Below are 10,295 nucleotides of genomic sequence, written 5' to 3'. Positions count from 1 at the left end.
ATATATATATATACACCCCTCATCTTCTATATGCACTCATCCATCAACGGGCCCTTAGGTTGTTTCCAAATTTTGCCTATTGCAAGTAATACTGCAATGCTCATAGGTATGTACAATCTTTTCAATTTAGTCTTTTTGTTTTCTTTGGATAGATATCCAGTAGTGGAATTGCTCAATCATATGGCAACTCCTTTTTCATTGATTTGTGGATGCTGAATGATCCTTTCATCCCTGGTATAAACTTCACTTGATCATGGTGCATCATATTTTTAATGTGTTGTTGAATTTGGTTTGCTAATATTTTGTTGAAGATTTAAGTTTTATGTTCATCATGGATATTGGTTTGTAGTTTTCTTTAGTTGTAGTGATTGTTAATTTTGGCACCAGGGTATTGCTGGCCTCATAAAATGAGTTTGGAAGTTTTCCCTCCTCTTCAACTTTTTGGAAGAGTTTGAGAAAAATAGGTATTAAATCTTCCTTCACTGTTTGGTGGAATTGACCAGTGAAGCTCTTTGGTCCTGGACTTCTGTTGGAAAGTTTTTGATTACTGATTCATGTTTTTACTAGTAATCTGTCTATTCAAATTTTCTGTTACTTCATGATTAAGTCATGGAAAAATATAAATTTCTAGGAATTTATCAGTTTCTTCTATTTTGCCCTATTTGTTGGTCTATGATTTCTTATGCTAGTCTCTTATGATCCTTTGTATTTCTGCGGTATCATTTGTAATTTCTTTTATTTCTGATTACATTAATTGAACCCTCTCTTTTTTCTTGGTAAGTCTAGCTAAATGTTTGTCAGTTTTCTTTATCTTTTCAAAGAACCAACTCCCAGTTTCGTTGATCTTTTCTATTGTCTTTTTTGTCTCAATTTTATTTTTTTCAATCCAATTTTTATTATTTCCTTTCTTCTACTAACTTTGGACTATATTTGTTCTTTTTTTAGTTGCTTTAGGTGAAAAGTAAAATTTTTTATTTGAGATTTATCTTGTTTCTTGAGGTAGGCCTCTATTGCTATGAACTTCCCTCTTAGAATCATTTTTGCTCCATCCTGTAGATTTTGATATATCATATTTCTTTTTTCATTTGTCTCTACGTATTTTTTTATTCTTTTTATGACGCAGTTGTTCAGCATCATTTTGTTTAATCTCCACATATTTGTAGTTTTTCCACTTTTTTTTCTTGTAATTGATTTCTAGTTTCCCACTTCTGTGAGCAAAAAAGTTGCTTGACGTTATCTCCATCTCATTGAATTTATTGGGACTTATTTTGTGGCCTAACTTATCATTTCTCCTGGGGAATGTTCCCTGTACACTTGAGAAGAATGTGTGTTCTGCTTCTTTGTGATGGACTGTTCTGTATATATCTAGTAAGTTCATCTGATCTAATGCATCATTTAAGGCCAATTTTTCCTTTTGATTTTCTCTCTGTGTGATCTTTTCATTGATGTAAGTGGTGTGTTAAAGTCCCCTACTTTTATTACATTGCTGTGAATTTTTCCCTTTAGGTCAGCTAATATTTGCTTTATACATTTTAGTGTTTCTATGTTGAGTTCATATATATTTATGAATATTATATCTTCTTGCTGGATTGACCTCTTTATCATTATATAGTGCCACTATTTGTCTTTTATTATAGTATTTGTTTTAAAGTCTTTTTGTCTGATACAAGTATAGCCACACTAGTTTTCTTATCATTCCTATTTGCATGGTATATGTTTTTCTGTTTTTTGCTTTCAGTCTGTGTGTGTTCTTACTCCTAAAGTGAGTCTTTTGTAACTAATATATAGATGTAACTTGTTTTTTGACACATTCAGCTGCTCTATATCTTTTAGTTTGAGAATTTAGTCTATTTACATTTTAAGTAATTATTGATAAGTAATTAAGTCATTTTATTCTGTCTATTTTTGTAGTTCCTCTATGTTAATTTCTTCTTCCCTTTCTTTCTTCTCTTGTGGCTTGATGGTTTTCTTCAGTGTTACATTTAGATCTATTTCTTATTTTCTTTTCTGTGTTTGCTATAAGTTTTTGGTATGTGGATACTCTGAGGTTCACATATATTATCATATGTATGTAATAATATTTTAAATTGATAGCAACTTAAATTTGAACACAATCCAAAACACTATATTATTATTCCCCCATGTTTTATGTTTTTGATATCACTTTTTACATCTTTTTTATTTTATGCATCCTTAGCTATGTAGTTTTAGGTAATTTTACCACTTCTATCTTCTAACCTTTGTAACTTTATAAGTGATTAATCCACTACCTTTACTATATATTTATCTTTTCCAGTGAAATTGTTACTTCTGTATATTTTCTTGATATTGTTAGTACCATTTCTTTTCAGCTTAAAGAAGTCCCTTTGCTGGTTTTTTCTTGTTGTTGTTGTTGTTTTTTGGTAAGGCCAGTTTAGTAGTAATGAATCTCCTTAGCTTTTGCTTATCTGGAAAACTCCGCATCACTCCTTCAAATCTGAATGATAATTTTGCATGGTAGAGTATTCTTGTTTGGAACTTTTCCTTTCAGAACTTTCAATATGTCATGCCACTCCCTTCTGACCTGCAAAGTTTCTGCTGAGAAATCTGCTGATAGCTTTATGGTGTCTCCATTATATGCAACAATTTGTTTTTCTCTTGCTGTTTTTAAGATTCTCTCTTTATCTTTAACTTTTGGCATTTCAATTATAATGTGCCTTGGTGTGGATCTCTTTGGGTTCATTATATTTGGAACTCTCTGAGCCTCTTGATCCTGGATGTATGCTTCCTTTCTTATGTTAGGGAAGTTTTTAGCCATTATTTTTTTTTTTAAGATTTTATTTTTCCTTTTTCTCCCCAGAGCCCTCAGGTGCACAGTTGTGTATTTTTAGTTGTGGTCCTTCTAGCTGTGGCACATGGGATGCTGCCTCAGCATGGCTCAATGAGTGGTGCCATGTCCGTGCCCAGGATCCGAACCAGTGAAGCCCTGGGCAGCCAACGCAGAGCACATGATCTTAACCACTCAGGCACAGGGCCAGCCCCTCAGCCATTAGTTTTTCAAATAAGTTTTCTCTCTCTTTTCTCCAGACCCCAATAATATCAATGTTATTCTGCTTGATGTTGTCCCAGATGCCCTTAAAGTTATCTTACTTTTATTTATTTTTTCTTTTTACTGCTCTGTCTGTGTGGGTTCCATTGCTATATCTTCCAGCTCACTAATTTGTTCTTCTACTTCATCTAATCTGCTATTGAACCCCTCTATATTTTTCAATTCATTTATTATATTCCTCAGCACTGTGATTTCTGCTTGGTACTTTCTTAAGTTTTTTATCTCTTTGTTGAAGTTCTCATGGTGTTCATTCATTCTTCTCCTGAGTTTGGTGAGGGTTTTTATGACCAGTATTTTGAATTCTTTACCTATTATAGTACTTGTCTCCATGTTATTAAGGCCTTTCTCTGAGGTTTTTCTTCTGTTCTTTTGTCTTGAACATACTTCTTTGTTTCCTCATTTTCCTTGACTTTGTGTTTGTTTCTATGTATTAGTGTAACAGCTAACTTTTTCCATCTCGAGGGACTTTCCTTGTGTATGTGATGATCCTCTCTATTCTATCTTACCCTACCTCTTAGTTGCCTTTCAAACCTTTGTGTTTGTCTAGAGCACTGATTATTCTTTTTTTTCAGTGTTTTTTTTTGTAGGGTGGATTTGCTTGGAACTAACTTCTGCTGCCAATCTTCCTCATTTTTTGCTTGAGGAAGATTAGCTCTGAATTAGCAAGTTCCAGTCTTCCTCTATTTTGTATTTGGGTCACCATCACAGCATGGCTTGAAGAGTGGTACTGGTCTGTGCCCAAGATCTGAACCTGCAAACCCAGGCTACTGAAGCAGAGCATGCTGGACTTAAATGCTACACCATAGACTGAGCACCCACCTGATTTATTCTTGATATGCCCTAGTTGTTGAGGTTGTGCCACGACCTGTCAGTGTTGCAAGGGGAGGAATCTCATTTAGCACCTAGTTTCAGATTGATTGGTAGCCAGACCCTCAGGCAGAATCTTTTAAAGTATTAGAATATATACAGCTCTCTGGAGCCACAATCATTATCCCTGCTTGCCTCCAGACCAGGATATCTAGAGATGTACCTTGGGTGAAAGTTGCAGAAATCAGGGCTCCAGAGGAATATAAATCCTTTCTGGGAAGTCTCATCCAGCTGTAGCTAGGCTAAGGGGATTTGCAATGATGATGTCTTCTACCTTTTATTCCCTGGGAGCATCTCCTTAGCCTCTAGGTGTATGGAAAACCTGAAGCCTGTCCCCCAAGCTGAAGCACCAGGCTATGTGAATAGGCCTTTTTCACAAGAAGACTGGAGTTTTGTTTCAGTCTTCTGTCTGTGCATTGCCCTGGGGGTGGTGCCTGCCAATAACTGTCTTTCCAATTATTATAGTTCTTTGGAGCCCAGGGCTGGCATCCAGGGATGTCACCTGTGTGGCTTGCATGTGCCAATTGGCTTTAGTATGTTTGCTGAAGAGTGGCAGTGTACACACTCTCTGACTTCAGGAAGGCAGCATAAAAATGTCTTGACTGCATACATCCATGGGCTTGAGCAACACAGTGTGAGAGTGCCTTGTCTGTGCTCACATCCCAGCTTTCAGCTAGGAGTGGGAGAATGCTGTGACCACTCATTCTCTCCAGCCAGGGCTTGAGAGAGTGTCACCGCCTTCAGTTTCAGCAAGGCAGTGGGAAGGTGTCCTGACAGCTTGCCTCTGTCTGTCTTAGCAAAACAGCAGGAATGTGTCACATCTGAGCTTGCTCACCTGTGCTAGCAGGAGCATTTAAACTGCCTCCCACCCCTCCAGCTGACACTTATAGATTAGTAAATGAATCTCATTTACATACAGTGTAGACGTATTTCAGACTGCTGATTTTTTGGTGGGTCTTGGGGTAAGATGGCATGAGAGCCCTTTAAGAGGGGAATCTCAATTTCCTATGGCACTTCAGCTATCTATGAATGTCAGCCCTGTTGGTTTTCTATGTCAGATATTTTGGAGGATAGTCTCTTTGGTGCAGATCCCAGGGGTTGGGGTGCCTGATGTGGGGCAACAACCCCTTGATCCTCTTGGAGGAGCTGTTTTTCGGTGAGATCCTTCCCTATTGTGTGTTGCCCCAGGAGGGGAGGGGATTTTTGCCAGACCTTATCTCTGCTTCTTCTCTCCTTTTCCATATGGTCCTTCTATCACTTGTTGTAGAAAGCAGTTCATCAAGTTTTTAGATCTTTTTTAGAGGGAAATGATTCATATGTAGCTGTCAATTTGGGGTGTCCATGAGAGGAAGTGAATTCAGGATCTTCCTACATCACCATCTTGGACCAACACCCTGATGTTATATTTGCTAGTAAGAGAACACTCTCTTGTTATAGACTGATGTTCTTCTCTCCTCCCACTACATATAAGTAGTGTGTGTGTGTGTAAACATATACTTATGTATTTTTATATTTATTTATTTATTTTGAGGAAGATTAGCTCTGAGCTGACATCTGTGCCTATCTTATTCTACTTTATATGTGGGATGGATGCCTGCCATGGAGTGACCTGATAAGCTGTGTGCAGGTCTGCCCCAGGGATCTTAAGTGGCAAACCTTAGGCCACTGAAGTAGAGTGTGAACCCAACTGCTACACTACAGGGCCAGCCCTTTATGCTTATTTTTCGCACACAAATATACATACCTATAAAATGGTTTCAATATTCCAAGATAACTGAGTTGATTTAAATATAAAAGAGTATTCACTTAAAAAATATGCATTCTTTATTTAAATTGAAAAACACAATTTCTCATATGAAATATTTTCACAATCTTTTTGTTTGTGGCAGATTGTGTTGGTGCTTTGCCCAATAGATATTCCTCCTCCCAGTTTCTCTAATGCCAGAAACTTCTTTTTTGATAGAGGCTGAAAATGAGAGATTCTCGTTTTGTCAGTACTCCTCGCATCTGGGTTGGCCATGTGGCATAGGCACAAGACTGAAGACAAATAGATGGAAGTCATCTATTGATTTCTGGAGATGATTTCCGTCATGATATAAAGAGATATATCAAGGGGGTTCTTTTGCCTCTTTGTTTGCTTTCTTCTTTGGATAAATTTGTGTTTAGATGTGATTTATGGAACTTTGAAAACTTCTTTTGTGTCCTTGAGATGACAAGTCGGAGGATTAAGGCCAACAAACTGAGGACAGTGGAATGAAGAGATGGAGTCATTGATGAGAGTGTTCTCTTGCTGAACTAAACCTTGGATATTCTCTCTCTTGTTTCATTGCCAGGCAAGAAAAATTAGGTCCTATTTTAAATGGGGTTTTAGCTGAGCATTCTAAGAGGAAGCTGGAAACCTTCTAACTGAAAATATAGATTTAAGGCTACATTCCCAAGATATTCATTAAAAAATATTATAACAAATGAACACTTTAGCAAGACTCTTGCTCTTTTTAAGTAAACACTGAAGAGAGAAACTGTAAATTATTATGATGAGAAGGTGACTTTGTGCAGATTTAAACTTAAATTTTAAATATTGTCTTTGGTTAACCTGGTCTGTGATCTTTGTCCATCATCCTCTGTGGTCTCTGAAATGTAAGAATTTTCCAACATTAGTTATATTTTTGAGAAAGTTAAAAGTTTGTGCAACACTTAATGTATGCGAAATTATTCAAAATAGTTCTTTCATGGATTCTCATCAAATAAAACTTTCACTCAATTTCTTCTTTTATTTTAACCAAGGCTAAATCATAGTTTTGAGGCTTCTATTTTTATTGCATAGTTTTTATTGTCAAGTGGGTAATGGAACACCATTGAAATTTCTTGAACTATAGAGGGACAAAGCTTGGCTTTCAGAGCTTCTTCTAACAGCAAGGTACATGGCTAAATAAGAGGGATTATGTGGCAAAATGCTAGAATAATAGTTAGCAGCCACTACAGTTGAGCACTACAGTTCAATTAAAACCTAAAAAGCAAAAATGTTGGCTGAAGGATATGGATGGAGGTCACTGTGGTTGTAGACAGTATTGCTTAGCATGTGAGAAATGCTGAATATATTGTGAAGGTTCACAGACAAAGAATAGCATGATTTTCAGAAATATTTATTGAGTTCCTTCTATATGCTCTGTGTTGCTCTTAGTTCCTGGAGCAAAGTAGTAAACAAGACAGAAAAGATATTTGTCCTTGTACAACCTATACTTTATAGGGGAACATAGTATTTGAGTGAAAAAATGTATGATGAGTCCTATGATGGAGGATATACTGGAATTTATGAGACTGTAAATAATAACGACTGATTTTTATTGACTATTGATCATATGCCAGGCAGTGTTATTACCATTTTACTTATTTTTTTTTGTTTAAGTACCACAATAACCTAATGAAAGAAATGCTATTTTTACTATCCCTATTTTACAAAGATGAATCAGAAGAACAGTGAGATTAAGTAACTTGTCCAAGGTTTTAGAGTTAGTAAGAATAGAAGTAGGAAGGCAAGAACCATATACACTCCCTCTAACTCCATAGCCCATGTTTTCTGTGATGCAAAGAAATTGATAACCTCATGCCTGAAAATGTTACGTAAGACCCAGCAGGATAGTTAGGTAGAAATTTTAAGTAAGTGTTTAAAGTTAAAACTTCAGATCAGGTATACAACATTGAAAATTATTTAAGAGACATCCCAGAAAAGAGTTAAACTGAAATGAGTTACTGCAATATTTGAAAAAAATTTCAGATGAAATAAGGAAGGCTGAAGGCAGAACACTCTTAGAAAAAAAATTCCATTTATGATATGAGAATAAACAGAGAATGAAACAATATAGTAGATTTCTCTTCATAAATGAAGACAATAGAGAGACAGGAGTTTACTTTGGATACACATTGAGTTATGTACAATCCCAGGAGTGAAATGAAAATGAGTAAAGTATTGAATCCCTAAGGAACTAAGGACAGATCATGGTCCACCACCATATATAATCTCTTTATTCCCCTTTTACAAGTAAAATCTATTCCCTGGGGAAGAGATGGAGCAAGCTTCTACCTTGTTCATAAACAAGTGCATTATATAATTAAACTCATTAAATCTTCAGTGTCTAATTAAGTAGCAAATGCAATAATAATAAAGACTTTATTTTTCTCTGCTACTCGAGAGGACTTGAAGTCATAATCAGAAATTATCTTCTGTAGTTGAGAAAGATTTCTAGAACATATCTGATTTTAACTGTTGGCTACATTCTCTTAGTATTAAAAGAATCAAAGCCTCAGAACCTAAAATTGATTCCAGAACCACAAGGTTAAATACTAAGGATAAGAGAAGACTGAAGTTTTCTGCCCTAAAGTGGGTGAGTTTCTGAATTCCTCTTATAATAATGTATTCCTTCCTTTGAGATATACATCCAGTGACATAAGACTATTCCTTTCCCATTTTGTGCACCTCTGAAATTCAAATGAAACTGGAGGAAGAATTTGTTTGAGGAGAGATCAGAGAATGTTCAAAGACATTAGGGAGCTCAGGGGGTGCAGTATTTCAGTAAGTTCCCTCCTTACGGGTGGAACTCTCACTTTTTCTCATTTATGTTTTTACTCTATGACATGACGCAGTAAATTAAACTCTCTTAGACTCTAGTCCCTTAGTTTTCAATTAAAAACAGTCTTTGTGATTCCCAACACAAGTGTAATCTGCATTAAAGGCCAGCACAAGATTGCTAGGTTTGCTCCTTCCAATTTTACTGATGAGGTGATATTTCAAGTGTATGAAGAAATGATGAGAATAGAGAAAGACAATTCTGTCCTAGTCCAAACTTCTCCCTTCTCCCTTGATCTTTCCAGCAGCCAGGTTTGCATATGGAAGCATTGGCCTTCCCTCTACAGGCTAAGTTTGCGATGCTGTTTGGTATATTTAGCTTATTTAGATGACAATGAGGGAAAGATAGTGTCACTCAATATCATGGTAGTGGTGAAGATAGAGTCTATGGATCCAGGTGGGGTTACTCTCAGACATTCCCAGTGTATACATACTCTTGTAGAACAAGATATTGCAGGCAGAGCTGAGTTGTTTTCTAATGTAACCCTTTTCTCCTGCTTCCACAGATTCCCTCAGAGAAAAATGGCTGCTGGAAATGGCTCCTTTGTGACAGAATTCATTCTGTTTGGATTAACTGATCAGCCAGATCTCCAACTCCCCCTGTTCGTCTTGTTTCTAGTAATGTATATAGTCACTGTGTTGGGAAATTTGGGCTTGATAATCCTAATTGGGCTGAATTCGCACCTGCACACCCCCATGTATTTTTTCCTCTTTAACTTATCGTTTATAGACCTTTGTTATTCTTCTGTGTTTACTCCCAAAATGCTGATTAACTTTATTTCAAAGACTACTATCTCCTATGTGGGGTGCATGACCCAGCTCTACTTTTTCTGTTTCTTTGCTATTTCTGAATGCTATGTGCTGACATCAATGGCCTATGATCGCTACGTGGCCATCTGTAAACCACTTTTGTATAACGTTGTCATGTCCCCTAAAGTGTGTTCCAGCCTCATGCTTGGTTCATATTTGATGGCATTTTCTGGTGCCATGGCCCACACTGGATGCATGCTGAGACTGACCTTCTGTGATGCAAACATCATCAACCACTATTTGTGTGACGTCCTTCCTGTGTTCCAGCTCTCCTGCACAAGCACCTACATCAATGAGCTGGTAGTATTCATTGTGGTAGGCATAAACATCATTGTGCCCAGTGTCACCATCTTTGTCTCTTATGCTTTGATCCTTTCCAGCATCCTCCACATCAGCACCACAGAGGGCAGGTCCAAAGCCTTCAGAACCTGCAGTTCGCACATAATTGCTGTTTCTCTGTTCTTTGGATCGCTTGCATTTATGTACCTCAAACCACCTTCTGTTATGTCTATGGATAAGGGGAAAGTCTCTTCTGTTTTTTATACCAATGTGGTTCCCACAATGAACCCTCTAATCTACAGCTTGAGGAACAAAGACGTTAAGCTTGCTCTGAGGAAAACACTGAATAGCAGAAAATTTTGATCAGAAACAGCATCATTGTGTAGTTAGTCACAGGACAAAGGGATTCTGTGTGATTAAGTAAAATAATTTTATTTACAGTCTTCTTATTCTATTTCTTTCATACCAGGTTAAAGGAAATGTGAGTCTTCTCTCAATAATTTATTTTCCCTTTTTGTAGAGTAGGTCTTCTCTCTTTCCTCACCACTTGCACAATTTCTTTCCTCATTTTTCTTTCACATTGAGCAATGATATTTAGTAAAAGAACTTATTATCTCTGTTTCTTTT

At 36.7% G+C, this 10,295-nt stretch overlaps 1 protein-coding gene across 1 annotated transcript; it reads left to right on the top strand.

Annotated features, from left to right (window-relative positions):
• Nucleotides 1-9,101: 9,101 nt before the first annotated feature.
• On the top strand, nt 9,102-10,031 carry OR8B1X (olfactory receptor family 8 subfamily B member 1X). Its single transcript, XM_001501950.6, has one exon. It carries the CDS (start codon nt 9,102-9,104, stop codon nt 10,029-10,031), a length of 930 nt encoding a protein of 309 aa, XP_001502000.4.
• Nucleotides 10,032-10,295: the final 264 nt, after the last annotated feature.

Source organism: Equus caballus, chromosome 7 (genome assembly GCF_041296265.1).
Source record: "Equus caballus isolate H_3958 breed thoroughbred chromosome 7, TB-T2T, whole genome shotgun sequence".
In the NCBI taxonomy this organism is placed as follows: domain Eukaryota; kingdom Metazoa; phylum Chordata; class Mammalia; order Perissodactyla; family Equidae; genus Equus; species Equus caballus.
Note: the sequence above shows the minus strand (reverse complement) of the source record. Positions and strands in the feature narration are given on the sequence as shown.

Excerpts from the sequence above, each read along its gene's own strand:
- OR8B1X (XM_001501950.6), top strand. The coding sequence starts at position 9,102 with ATGGCTGCTGGAAATGGCTCCTTTGTGACAGAATTCATTCTGTTTGGA.